This window comes from Toxotes jaculatrix, chromosome 4, assembly GCF_017976425.1.
Source record: "Toxotes jaculatrix isolate fToxJac2 chromosome 4, fToxJac2.pri, whole genome shotgun sequence".
Taxonomy (NCBI): domain Eukaryota; kingdom Metazoa; phylum Chordata; class Actinopteri; family Toxotidae; genus Toxotes; species Toxotes jaculatrix.
In genome coordinates, this window is record NC_054397.1 from 737,064 (window position 1) to 751,090 (window position 14,027).

The window sequence follows — 14,027 nt, forward strand, 5'->3', positions numbered from 1 at the left end:
AGCTCCCGTTAGCTCCTGTTAGCTCCTGTTAGCTTCCGCTGGCTCCTGTTAGCTCCCGTTAGCTTCCGTTAGCTTCCGCTGGCTCCCGTTAGCTCCTGTTAGCTTCCGCTGGCTCCTGTTAGCTCCCGTTAGCTCCTGTTAGCTTCCGCTGGCTCCTGTTAGCTCCCGTTAGCTTCCGTTAGCTTCCGCTGGCTCCTGTTAGCTCCCGTTAGCTGTTCATTCTCTCCTTCGTGTCCTTTCTCATATAAACATGCCGCAGTGCTCAGACTGAGCGGTCCTTCCATGAACTCTGTACCAAATATCAGATACACAGACATATTTTCTCAGAGGACTGTTTGAACTGTAAACGTTAAAATCCTCTGTTAACAGGCTGAGCTCAGGTTGTGTGTGTACAGACAGTCACTGTGTGTGTTACTGCAGAATGTCTGTTGGACAATAAACGTTGACTGGAAGATAAATACCTGGACTACATACTTTTATTTCCAAAGTTGTTACAGCACATTCATAAGGCCACGGACTCACTGCACATTCTGTTTGGAATCAGACAACAGGAAACACAGATCCAAAAATATGTTTTCTCCATAAAGAATCAGATATAAAACAGTTCATCCTCCATTTTTAAAGATTAGATGAAGTAGTGCTTCAGGACACAGTCACAGAAATATAATGACACAACTGCGACACTAAACAATAAAAGAGCAAATGAAAGAGCTGCTACAAACAGTCCTCCTTTTTCAAAATAAAAGCATACGTTCAGAACAGATCGGCATCTGAGGATTAGTGTTTGTTTAAATACAACACAAAAAGTGTGTCAGTGCTGCACTGCAGGATGAACATGATCCGAGGGGCAGCTCAGAAAGCAGAAACAGAGCAGAGCACCAGAGGAAGGTCAGAGTTCATCTGAAGCAGTGTAAAAGATTACAAATATAAAGCTCAGTATTCAGCTTTAAATACCAAACCACTCCCAGTGAACACCTGCACAGGTGAAACACATAAACCCAGACAGTTTTAGTGCACCGTGTTTTTAAAATCCTTCAGTTGCTCAGCAGGAACGTTGAGCTGGATGAGAAACGTGGTCACGTCAGTCCTGGACGCCCTGGGTCCTGGATGTCTTGGGTCCTGGACGTCTTGGGTCCTGGACGTCTTGGGTCCTGATCCTGGTTCCAGATCACACACTCTGAGGATCTGCTGCTTTTCTGGTTTGGATATTTCACTTTGATCTTTGGGTTTGGACTGAAGCTCAGACGCAACAGGTGCCTGAATTACAGGTAATCCACCGTCTACTGATGTTTCATAAACTGTTTACTCAATACATAATAGATCATAAATATATCTGAAGACGCCACCTTGAGTTCTTTAAATCAAACCGACATATCAATAACCAATCAGCAGCTGGCGTTCAGAGATGTTAGCATTCAGGTTCCTACTAACAGGTCCTGACGTCTCTGATTCCTCTGAGCCACAGAGCTCATCGACACACACCCTGCACTTTATTCAGTCACACACACACACCACCCTGCTGCCCCAAACACACTACAGCACCAAATGTGGATTAATCCGCCACTGAAACTAGTCCCCAACAAAAGCACCATTTCCTTCCGTTCGGTAAAAAGCAGAGCGAGCAGCTGCTTGAGGAAAATTACTGAAGCTTTTTAAAAATGAAAATCTGAGGTTTGCTGACAGTAACAAATGCAAATTACTGTCAGCGTGATCCTTTAAATTTGGATTAACACACAGAGCTGCACAAAGCTGTGCTGAGGTCGAGGAGGTGTGTGTGTCGACGCCTACAGTTACCCATAAGCCCCCTCTCTACAGGATATGTCTTCGCAGACTTATAACTGCGTCTTCAACTTTAACTCAGACAGAGTGGAAACTCAATAACCAGCTGCTGTGGAAAAACAACAACAACAACAACAACAGAGGCGGTGAAGGAAGGCGAGGGCTCAGACTGTGTGCTCTTTAATAACGCTTCATGTTCCAATCAAACCGCCATCACGTCTCGAAGGCTCAGCTGTAAATCCCAGAGTCCCTCCCTCCGTCAGCAGCTTCCTGAGGACTCGTCTCCACAGTTCAAAGTGAAACTCATCATGGCAGTGAAGCAGGAGTCTCCGTGGCGTCCTCGCTCCTGCCGGGCTCAGGCATAAAAGATGAGTTCGGGGATCTGGCCTCCCTGCACTCCGGTGCCGTTGGTGCTGTCTGAGGAGCACTGGAACTGGAAGGTCACTTTCCCACACTGCACCTCTGTCATGCCCTCCTGGCCAAAGTAGCTCAGCTCGTTGCCGTCCAGCACCACACTGGCGGTGTAGAAGGTGTCCGGTTCGATCTGCACCGGGTACTCGAACCAGACGGGGAAGGTGCTGCTGGAGCCGTCTGAGAAGTACTTGATGATCCTCTGGGCCATCGGCACGCCCTGACGCTTCAGCTCAATCTTGGCGCTGTACTCGGCCGAACCGCAACTGGAGCCGTACAAACCGAAGCCTGCGATGAAAACGCGTTTGTCCACGGCAAACTGGATGCTGTCGCAACGGCCTCTGTACCGCCACTGGTTGCTCCTGTAGGCGCAGGACTGGAAGCGGTGGCAGCGCTGCGGCGACAGGCCTTTGCGAGGTTTGGTGCAGAACAAGAGTTCAGGCTTCTTGGCGGCTGTGTACCACAGGAAGATGTCATTGGTCTCGTTGAGTGTGAGCACACCGGACTGCGCCGCTCCGTTGGCGAAGTCTTCCAGTGCCATGGTGGGGATGCGGATCAGGTAGATGGCCTTTCCCAGCACCAGTCGCTTATTCTCGATGGTTGGCGGCAGGTCTTGTCGTTGGCACTCGGCCTCTGCCCAGTTCAGCGCCGCCTCAAAAACCACCATCTCTTTGGCGTTGAGCGTCTCCCGCCTCAGGATGCTCTCCAGCGTCTGAGTGTCGATATCGCAGAAGCCTTCAGAGCGCAGAGCGAGTTCGGCCTGCGCGTCGATCACCTCCCAGCAGCGCTGCGTCAGGTCGGGCTCCTCGAACAGGCAGCTCTGGGACAGCAGTACGCAGGCGTTCTTGGCACTCAGGCTGGTCTCCAGGAAGTTGACGCAGGCCCGGGCCAGGTGAGGCACGATGTACTTTTTGGCAGCGTAGAGGGTGGCGAGCACCGTGTCAGCGCACAGGTCAATCTCATCGCAGTAGATATACCTGAGGAGGTCACACACAGACACTGACTGATGTTTTCACTGTAAACAAACATCAGCTCTTCTGTTTTGTATCTGACGTTTCTATCGCGTGAAAAAGTTGTAAAAACTCCGTTAAACTGAATCAGAACTCGACGTACTTCAACATGGCCAGGAACGAAGGAGGCTCCACGTCAGGGATCCGGATCTCGTCCTGATCCTCAGCCAGTTCTCCGTAGAACATGGCGTGGAACACGGAGCTGCCGACAGCCAGGACGTACTGACAGAGCAGAGGGACAAGACGAATGATGTGAGACACCAAACGTATATCTGACAGAGGCATGAAGCTGAGAGCTGTGATCATGTGACTCAGGCTCACTGCTGAAAACACAAACCCCAGCCTGATGTTCACCGTGTTCTCCGACCTGTTTATTTGTTCAATCACTGTACCAGGTAACAAACATCAACCGCACAAAAAGGTGTCTAATGTTGTTTTTGGTTGTTTTCAAATCATTTTCCGCTCTGATCTCAGATCTGCAGCTGGAGCGTGGGGGGGGGGGGGGGGGGGGGGGTTACCTTGTGTCCCGGGACTCGCTGCGTCCCACCCGGCGGCCCGACCACAAAGTGAACATCTGCCATCATCTCATTGTTGAACATGACTGAATTTCTACGGGGACACAGAATTCACCAGCTGTTAGTGTTTTATGTGAGAAAAAGAAGATTCACGCTGACTTTTGATGAACTCACACAGAACTTGAGGTAACAAACAAACTCATCCTCCCTCAGGATCCTGGAGAAATCTGTTTTAAAGGCAAATCAACACTTACTACGGTGATTTCCCTCTGTTCCTGGCTGACAGGACGGGAACCTGAAGTGGTCTCTGTGTTAAGCACTCACCTCTCTCGGATGGTGGGGTACAGGCCCTGCCAGTTGCAGCAGCTCTGTGCGGTGGTGGTGTTGTTGTTGGTCAGGTTCTGCTGCTGATACTGCTGGATGGAGGTGGTGCTGCTTGCTGAGGCGGGGGGGACCAGCTTCTTAGTGGGGTACAGCTCTGCAGCCATTATCTTCCCGTCAGACTGCAGGCCGGCTCATGACTGAACGGCGGACTGTGGAGAGGACTGCAGAGACTCTGAAAGTAGAAACCGGACTTTACTCTGGATCCGAGGGCTTTTCGCGGTGTGCGGCTAACGTTAGCGGAGCTAGCCTCACACCGTCAAAGCGCTTTTCACCAGCGGGTTTTCAACACATCCCTCAGATGAAACCCTAAAACGCTAAATGAGCTCAGCAGCTAAACACAGACAAAGCAGCGGAGTCTGAAATAAAAAGTTACCCAGACAATGTCCGAACCCGGGGATGTCATTCCACTGTTAAACTTAGCATGTTTGTGCTAGTCAGCTAGCAACTAACTAATTAACTAACTAAACGCTTTATGAGTTAGTTTCTGCGCCATGGTTCGGCTGTTTGGTAAATAACTCGGTCTCCACTCACCTCAGGGTCAGGCACAGGGATTCAGGATCATATCTTCTCACCGCATTCAGCAGTTTTTCAGCTGTTCCACAGACTGGAGGATTAGCTTTGTTTACAGTAGCTCGTAGCTTCTTCTGCTAATGTTCACAGCAGCAGAGTCAGATCGTCCAGGGGACAGCACCGCCCCCTGGAGGACACAGAGGAAAATCACGCTCAGCTGTTGCTCCTACTTTCCTCATTCTTTCTGATCTTCAATAATCATCCTTTCATGTAGGGGGCGGGGCGTCCGCTGATCACAGGGTTGGCAGTTCGATCCCCGGTCACAGTGTCCGTGGGCAGAACACCGAAATCCGGACTGCTCCAGGTGGACAGACAGCAACCGGAAGTGTGTGTGTGTATGTGTGAGAGAGAGAAGCAAATGGAAAGACACACTGACACTGACACGTCTACATGGACGCAGTCATTTCTAATCCTTTGTTAAAAATGAGATAAAGGCATTAAATTGTGGTCGCGTGCAGCTTCCGGTGAGTGTGTTGCTGCATGTTCAGAATGTGAAGCTGCAAAAAAAACACAACACAACATCCAAACAATGCAAACGCGACAAAGAGTCTCACAGCAGCATCGTGATATACAACATATTCCTTTATTGTTGTTACTGATAAATCTGTCACTCTCATGAAAAAGGAAAACAGCACCTGTGTGTACCTCATGTACACCAGGGTCAGCTTCTATAATCTGTCTTTAACGTTTCACTCAACACATTAAAGGACAATATAATCATTTACAGGCAAACTGGACCTGACAACGGTTCTCACTCAGGCCTCAGTCTGAAGGTTCAGCTCTGCCTTTGGCCACTGAAGACGATAAAATATAAATGTGACGGACACAGTTCAGCTGCCGACATCACCTCTGGCTAGTGTTACTGTACTGTACATGTGTGAGTGACGTCCAGCATTGGCGCTCCGGTTCCCACGGTAATGGTCTTACAATCAAAGTGGAACATGGGAAATGCAGCGGTTCTTTTGCTCTGAGAAGCAAAGTGGACAAAACCTTCACAAATCTGCTTCCTGTCCCTGCGCGTCCCAACTCTGTGAAGCGGCTCAGCGTCTCATCCCCGCGTCTCATCCCCGCGTCTCATCCCCGGCTGCAGCTCGGACACAGCGCGCTGCTTTCTCAGATTCATTCAATAAGAATGAAAAGAACAGGGACATTTGCTGCTGGTTAAAGACTTGGTCCGTTCACTGCAACACACTGGGATATGGTTATGGTTCGGCAGAGACACAGGAAAGCGTTCGAGTGGATCCACTCAGAGAGGGGTGTTATGGGTAACTGCAGGACGCAGGCGACGCGTCCAACCAGCTGATGGACTGATCTCATGTTCTACTGAGAAAACAGCGGCAGACGTTTGTGTGTGAGGCCGATGTTCCAGTGAGGTTCAGCCTGAAGGCGACTGTTCTCTCACACACTGAACTGTTTAAAAACTCACAGAGATCATTCAGCTGATGGATGGATGATGAATGAATGAATGAATGAATGAATGAATGTGTACTCACACCAGGCATCACCCCACCGCCTCAGCGGAGTCCAGCTGTTCCCGCCTTTAAGGTGGCGCACACAAAGGGTCAACAACAACCAGACTTCATTCATTTCCTACATCATTTTACAGGAAAGCTGAATTTAAACTGCAGCCGCTGACTTTCTGTTAAACTTTCCCTTCATACACCTTTACACCAGGTTAATAAATAGATCTGCTTTAATCCCTAAAAACTGTACAAACATCTGTTTAAACTTTTTACACAGTTTCACTTTATGTTAACAGAAAAACAGACTAAGTTCCTCAGAGTCAGGAACACAGCTGCATGTTTGAGACGATCGTTTGGTAAAAAGCAAAAATAAAAAGTGTTAAAGCGAAAGGTGAAGTCGTGAACACGTGATCTAATCACAGCAGCAGAAACCTCAAAGGAAAAAAACGCCACTTTCAAGTAAAACAGAGAAAAATGTCTTAAAAAAATATCTACAAGTCTGTCACCAAGCACAGAGAGTCCTTTAAAAAACTAGTAATTGTAAATAATAATAATAATAATAATAATTACACAAAATACAATATTTTCAGGCAGTCAGCACATAAAGCATGTACGAGTCTGGAGCAGTGACTTAGAGTTTTGTTACTTTACAACAAAATTAGCTAATTAGCTTTAGCAACAACATCCGTGGGGTTCAGTGGGAATCGTCTCGTCAGCTCGGTCGAATCTTTTGGCTTTAATTTGGTTTTAGAATCGTAATAAATACTTTGTGTGATTAAAGAAGAAGAAAGAAATGAGAAAAGCTTCACTGCAGCTTTTCCTGGCTGCAGTTTGTCAGGATTTCAAATATAAATACACAATAAAAAGCAGCAGGTTTTCAAATCGAGCCTCGAAACTCCCGAACCTGAAGAGAAGGTTGACAATAAGCCTCCAAACTCAAACAGGTCGGCTGAAGCCTGTTCTCTCAGGTGTTTCCAGGTGACATTTCACTTTGGAAAGAAGCTCTTCATTTGATCTAAGTGTCACATGACAGCAGGTGTGTTTACAGGTGGAGGCTCTGTGCAGTATATTACAGTTACAGCTAATAACACGTCTCCAAACACTGAAGGGTTTCATTTCAAACTGATCCCAGAGGCAGCACAGGACCGTGTCCTCTGCAGAGAACAGGTGAGTCAAACCTGTGCTGCTGAAACTCAGCCCAGCACCTGAGCTCACCTGGCACACAAAAGACCAGGACACTTCACCGAAGCTTTCTGAGCAGCAGAGGCTGAGTCATGAGCTGTTTTGGAGTGGGTCCTGACTCCTTGTCCTTCAGCTGATGGCGCAGACCGGACTGCCACCTTCCACGACAGGAAACCACTGATGTCAGATCACAGGTCATTTTATTCCACTGTGCTAAAAACGTCTTATTTTGAAAAGAAACTCCGCAGGTATTTGACCTGTCCTCTCCCTCAGGTCTCTGTCCACCAATGCAAGTGTCCATGAGCAAGGCTCAGACTCCAGACCAGCTCAGGGTCATGACCTTTGACCTCTTACCGCCAGAGTGGGTGTTTACAGGGCGGCACTCACAACAGACTGAGGCACAACTTAAAGTTTTTTTAGGACGAGAAATAATCAAAATCACACCAAATTCATTTCAAAGCAAAAAATCCACCAAGTCCTGAGCAGAGCCAGGCGTCGACCAGAGGAGAAATCAGATGAGCTGTGATCACAAACTGGAACTGGCTGCTCCCACATCCTCTAAACCTCCACATCCTCTAAACCTCCGCATCCTCTAAACCTCCGCATCCTCTAAACCTCCGCATCCTCTAAACCTCCACATCCTCTAAACCTCCACATCCTCTAAACCTCCACATCCTCTAAACCTCCACATCCTCTAAACCTCCACATCCTCTAAACCTCCACATCCTCTAAACCTCCACATCCTCTAAACCTCCGCAGCTAAGAGAACCGACGCTCTGCAGAAAAAAGGCACATGATCCTGACAGACAGGCTGCTCTCAGGAGCGTCCAGGATTCCGGCTTCTGTAAAACGTGCAGAGCGATCCTGTTTTTACTTCATTCATCGTCTCATTCAGAGGTTGGTTTGTTTTTGGGACCCAGGCCAGCCCGAGTCCAGGAGGTGGGCGGGGATAAATATTTGACCAATCATGAAGGAGAAGTCTGGGTTACTGCCACCTGTCACTCCTCCATCTCTCTCTAAAAAACAAACACGCAGCACCCTGACTCCACCTTCTTCCATCACAGCGCGTCCTGTCCGCTCGGCCTCTGAGCTGCACAGTCAGTCGGTTTCCGGTCATACGAACACCTTGGCCAGCGCGTCGGCCCCGGCGCTGCCGATGTAGCACTTGGTGGGGTGGAACGCCACGTCGTGGATCGACTCCTCAAACTTCTTGCGGTGGGCGGTGAACTCCTGGATGCACGTCTTGCTCTCCATGTTCCACAGACGGATGGAGCAGTCGTGACCTGGGAGGGTGGAGAGAGGACCGAGTGTTATCATGGAGCTCCATCAGGTTTCACAAACATCCACCTGAGTTATTACCGTATTAACGCGTGTAGATTCACTTACTTCCAGACATGAGGTACAGTCCGTTTGGATCCACAGCGAGACAGGTGACAGAGTCCAGGTGGGCGACCATGGAGTGGATCAGCTTACCTTTAAATCCACAACACATTCCACAGTTTGACCCAGTTCTGGTAAAAATTGTATTTTATTTATTTATTTTTGAAGCTGATCAGTGGGATCAGCTGTTTCCCTCCTGAGACGTGAACTGATGAACAACACAGCAGATTAACGACGGAAACATCGTCTGTCTCAGGTTATTCTTCTGTCTGTGGCATTCGCTGCTTTGTTTAATGACACTTTTCATCAAAAACACAGAATTTTATCTGTTTTCCTGTTTTGGAGAAAACTCCCTCAGAAACCTGAGGACAGGTGGAGACGATCAGACGGACCCTGCTGCTGCTGCTGAGTCCCTCTTCACACGCTTTCATGTCACTGTACATGCGGTACTCTGACAGCAGCTGTGATACACTCAGGATCTTTTAAAGAGACACCTCAGGCTCCAAAACACTGGATCCTACATTTCCCACAATTCAACCGATACTAACGTTTGCTAAAGACATCACTATGGCAACCAGTGTTAGGGCTAACACAGGATGTGACATGAGAAAGTGGTGGAGTCCTGCTGTAAGATGTGAATGTGACTCAGTGGATTTGATGCTGCAGCAGCAGCAGCTGGCGTGTACCTGTGTTGTTATCGAAGAACTGGATGTGCCGGTCCTCCTGAGCTGTGATGGTGATGGGCAGCGTGGGGTGACTCAGCACTTTGTTGATCTTGCAGGGAGCCTCTGTGTGGGGGAGGACACGGGAGGGACAACGTTAGCATTCAGTACCTACAACCTTCAACCCATCATGATGACTGTGAGCTCAGTGTGGTCAGACCTGGTGACTCACCTGGTGGTCCGGCAGAGTCCAGCTTCAGGACGAGCTGCTGCGTCTCCATGTTGAAGAGCCCGATGTGTCCGGTGGTGAAGGACGTCACCATGTGAGCCGGCTCGCTGCTCACCAGGTCCACCGAGGTCGGCGCCCCGAGCTCTGACACGTTCAGACAGAACAGATCACACACGTGCTTCAGAAGAGCTCGAGCTCAGGTAGCAGGTAAATCTCAGTGTGGTGTTTAAACAACTGATGGGCGTGCACACTGTGCACAGGGTTACACAGGGTTACACAGGGTGGAGAGCGTGTGTGTGTCTGAGCAGGTGAAAATAAGTTAGTCACCGTGTCTTTATCTGTTTTCATTATTCTGCTGTACGTGTCATTAACGGGTTCACACAGTTGACGGTGGGTTCCAGGCTGCAGGTTTACAGGTGAGCAGCAGGTGAGCAGCAGGTGTGAACATGTAAATATCTTTGTGTTGCTGTTTCCAGAAACAGTGTTTTTATGATTGTGGGATGAAACGTGTGTTAGCATGTTAGAGACAGAACGGTCCCATGCACGTGTCAAGCATCAACATCTGGATCGTGTGTGTGTGTGTGTGTGTGTGTGTGTGTGTGTGTGTGTGTGTGTGTGTGTGTGTGTGTGTGTGTGTGTGTGTGTGACCTGTGACCTGATGGGGGTGTGTTTCTGAGGCCTGACAGATCCACAGGTGCCTCAGCAGCAGCTGCTGACCAGATGTTTCTCACCTCCTCTGTCGTTGAAAACAGCGAGACATGGCGAAATGTCGGCGGCGTTCCACAGCCGCACCGTCCCATCAGCCGAGCAGGAGAGGAGGCGGTGATGAGCCGAGCTGTAGACCAGACCCCACACCGAGTCTGTGTGGCCGCACAGCGCCCCCCGCAGGACCGAGGGCTCTGCAGGGAGAAGGGTGAGGAAACAGAACTGGGCTCAGATGTTTGTGTTTGAAACCTCGAATCATCAGCAGCGAACTCATCCACTCTCAGGATGACATCACAGGAAGTAAACTCCACTGTGACGTGCGTTTCCTGTCAGGCTGGAATGAGATTCGGTTTTCTCTTTATTTTCTATATTTTTTCTTGTTTCCATCTGTTTCCTTTGGTTGTGCTGGATTCGTTCTTGATGATGAGTCTGAAATCCTTTACGCTCATGTAGGTAAACTTTGTTCAGGCCAAACTGGAACGTACCATATGAGTCGTAGGGGTCGATGTTGGGGTTGGGGGTGTTCCAGCTCTGGATGGTGCCGTCCACGCCCCCGCTGAAGCACTGCTCGCCGCTCGAGCTCATGGTGACGCACAGCACGGCCCCGCTGCTCAGGACAGGACGGACATTTATTAAATTACTTATGAAGCTGGTGTCACTTCCTGCAGAGTGTTATGAAGCCAAATGTTCAAACATGTGATAATAAGCACAGGTCTCATTAAAGTGAAGTGAGACTTTTCATGGATGAGACTAAGGATCAGTCTCAGATTGTTTCACTTTTTTCTCATAATGTTTTCAACTTTTTTTCTAATGGAATTAATTCAAAGCTGTAACACACTGTGGTGCTGGGTTCAACCTCTGGCCTATAAACTGGATACTAAAACATTTTATGGATAATGTACATGTGTGTTTAATATGTTCACTCATCTGTCTGAACAGTACTGAGAACACAGTCCTTCCTTGTCAGACAGGTAAACAGGATCTCACCTGTGGGCTCTGAACGTGTAGATGGGCTCCACATCTAAAGCAGCACATCTGGAAGATTGGAGAAGAGAACAGCGTTCATGTGAGCAGCAGAAAGCATCGACACAGACTTTACACAGGAGGAATCAGAAATAAAAGGCTGTCAAACCGGGTTTCAAAATAAAAGCCCGGTTCTTCTGAGGTGAGACTTCACAGCATAGAAATGAATATTTCCATCATAGTTCAGACTCTCACTTCTTGGCCGGCGCCGTCTTCTGGAGGTTCCACAGTTTGAGGGTGTGATCCTCGGAGGCAGTGACCAGGACCGGCTCCACCGGGTGGAAGGCCAGACTCCGGACCGAGTCAAAGTGGCTTCGCAGGGTGAACTTGGGGTTCCAGGTTTTCCTCAAAGCGTCTTTGTTGTTGGTGATCTGAGGGAGACGATATTCATTCCATCTCAGAAACAAGAACGAGGACAATCATCCTGTAAAACCGTCTGTGTCACCGTGGAGGACAGGAGAACCTGATCCTCTGTGTGATGAGAACATGAGCAGTCAGTGAGTGAGTGAGTGAGTGAGTGAGTGAGTGAGTGAGTGAGTGAGTGAGTGCACAGTGTATCTTCCTGAGGACAGTGGCAGACTAACAGCATGTAATACAACATATTTAAAACATACTGAAACAGATCTATTGTCTTTGTTTCCCTTTTGCACTGAAGGTGAATGTAAATGAAGAGAGAGGAGGAGCGTGGTGCTGAACTCCACTGACTGCTAAAGCTTTTCTGCCTCAGATCCTCACATCATACGCCAGGCTGTCGGCCTCGTTGGCAACGGTCAGCCCGGCCAGTTCTCCCAGTCCCAGCTCGTTAGAGACCGCCTCGTCCACTCGGCCCAGGATGAACGACTTCCCAGATGACGGCAGGAACGCCATCGGCTCTGCGGGGACAAAACGGGCAGGTGGATTAGAACAGTGGACGGCGTGATCTGTGCTTTAAGACGTTATCAACCTCCAACACTATGTTTCTGAGTAAGTAAGATTAGTATTGTACAGTTACATCTCAAAACATTTTGGAGCAGTGGATTGAGAAGGAGGGCAGGTTACCGTCGTCTGGGCGCCCCACTTCGTGCTCGTTGAGCCTGGGGACACTGGGCCTGGAGGGGGGCGTCACAGGAGGCTGCATGGAGGGAAGCTCCTCAGCATCCCGCAGGTTAGCCAGCATGTCCTGCAGCTTAGACCGGTTTGGTCCTGGAGGAGGAGGAGGACGGTGATGACGGGAGTCAAAGAGGAGGAAGACAAGATGAAAGACAGCGACAGAAATCAAAGGAGGCAGCGGAACAAGGTGAGGAACATGGGTTTGGGACAGACATGGAAACAGACATTAGTAAAGTGAAGGCAAAGAAAGTCTGAATAAAAACGGAATCAAACAGCAGGATGGAAATAAGCCGGCGGATGATACGGCTGCAGCTCTGCAGAAGATCCAACAGAAAAGAGGACGGAAAATAAATCAGCTGCTGAATTCATCAACACATGAAGACATGAAGAGACAAACAGGGACATTAGGGACGCACCGATACTGCTGCTGAATATTACCTTAATTCATCAATACCAGAAAACAACAGGACTGTGGCATTAAGCCACTCCGTCAAAGTGAAGCCAGTTACTGGATGACAGACACCTCTGCTGCTGATAAATGGACCAAACCTCAGTCATTTTCTCACAGATTCTACACTGAAGCTTCAGCAGAGGATCAGACTCGTGTCTGACACTGGAAACACGAATGAGACGGTTGGGAGAGAAATAGACGACAAGATAAACAGAAAAACGGTGGAAAGGATGAAACAGCAAAAAAAAACCTTTTCTCAAAGAAGACAAACAAAAAAGACAGGAGACAGAGACGTCCACCCTGGTTCGGTCCAACACTAAACCTCAGAGAAACCAAGAGGAAGAGACATGAAGAGGCCAGGAGAGCGGGCGACAGGTGTGATCAGGCTCAGCGGCTGTGATCAGGCTCAGCAGCTGAATGTAGGACAGAGGGGTCCAATATTTTTTTCCCACATGCACAGACTCTGCTGCCCAGAGCTCAGGACCATCAGCTGGTCTCTGTCTGTGGTTTGGGACGATGGGACACGTTCACTGACCAGAATGTGTCCGAACATTTAAAACCGTCAGGAGCTGAACGCTGCAGACGAATGTCTGTTTCTCAACATTCATCATTTGACAACTTTAACTTTTTCTGTTCTTTCAAATGTTTTTAATCCTCAAAGTAAATGAATCATTTTCACCTCATCAACACAAACAGATTTTTCTAATGTCAGAACAAAACCAGTCTCACTTAACTGCACCTCTTCCACTGTTTAACCATTAATATCTGTACATGTCTGTACATGTCTGTCTGTACATGTCTGTCTGTACATGTCTGTCTGTACATGTCTGTCTGTACATGTCTGTCTGTACATGTCTGTCTGTACATGTCTGTACATGTCTGTCTGTACATGTCTGTCTGTACATGTCTGTCTGTACATGTCTGTCTGTACATGTCTGTCTGTCTGTCTGTCTGTCTGTCTGTCTGTCTGTCTGTCTGCTGCCGTGTCTCACGGTGCAGTGACACCTGTCTCATGGTGTAAAACACACGTGGACCTTCGACAGGTTGCTGAGCGACAGATCGGGTCGATGGACGCTACGGCTGCTGACATGTGGTGGTGCTGTGTCCTCTGACACACAGAGGAGAAGGAAAGCAGCAGAGTGAGAAACCAACACAAAGAGAGTCCAAAAATAAA

General features: G+C 48.6%; 2 protein-coding genes across 4 annotated transcripts in view; both read right to left on the reverse strand.

The window, feature by feature from the left end:
* Positions 1-485: 485 nt before the first annotated feature.
* LOC121180212 (BTB/POZ domain-containing protein 3-like) lies at positions 486-4,744 on the reverse strand. The gene is made up of 5 exons (XM_041035429.1): positions 4,631-4,744; positions 4,040-4,271; positions 3,719-3,809; positions 3,304-3,422; positions 486-3,167 (listed from the first exon to the last, which is right to left on the reverse strand). Exons 2-5 carry the CDS (start codon positions 4,201-4,203, stop codon positions 2,135-2,137), a joined length of 1,407 nt encoding a protein of 468 aa, XP_040891363.1. The 5' UTR covers positions 4,204-4,271; positions 4,631-4,744; the 3' UTR covers positions 486-2,134.
* Positions 4,745-5,233: 489 nt separating this feature from the next.
* strn (striatin, calmodulin binding protein) overlaps positions 5,234-14,027 on the reverse strand; it is a 32,916-nt gene continuing 24,122 nt past the window's right edge. The window contains exons 9-18 of one of the 3 annotated variants that reach the window (XM_041035394.1): positions 12,352-12,495; positions 12,049-12,185; positions 11,509-11,684; positions 11,278-11,325; positions 10,776-10,897; positions 10,317-10,484; positions 9,577-9,729; positions 9,381-9,482; positions 8,701-8,787; positions 5,234-8,597 (exon numbers count right to left, since the gene is read on the reverse strand). In XM_041035394.1, the coding sequence (XP_040891328.1) occupies positions 8,428-8,597; positions 8,701-8,787; positions 9,381-9,482; positions 9,577-9,729; positions 10,317-10,484; positions 10,776-10,897; positions 11,278-11,325; positions 11,509-11,684; positions 12,049-12,185; positions 12,352-12,495 (1,307 nt within the window). In that variant the 3' untranslated portion in view covers positions 5,234-8,427. Of the gene's footprint in view, positions 8,598-8,700; positions 8,788-9,380; positions 9,483-9,576; positions 10,166-10,231; positions 10,485-10,775; positions 10,898-11,277; positions 11,326-11,508; positions 11,685-12,048; positions 12,186-12,351; positions 12,496-14,027 lie in introns of those variants that run through there. The other 2 variants (XM_041035395.1, XR_005893931.1) reach the window with 2 other exon arrangements.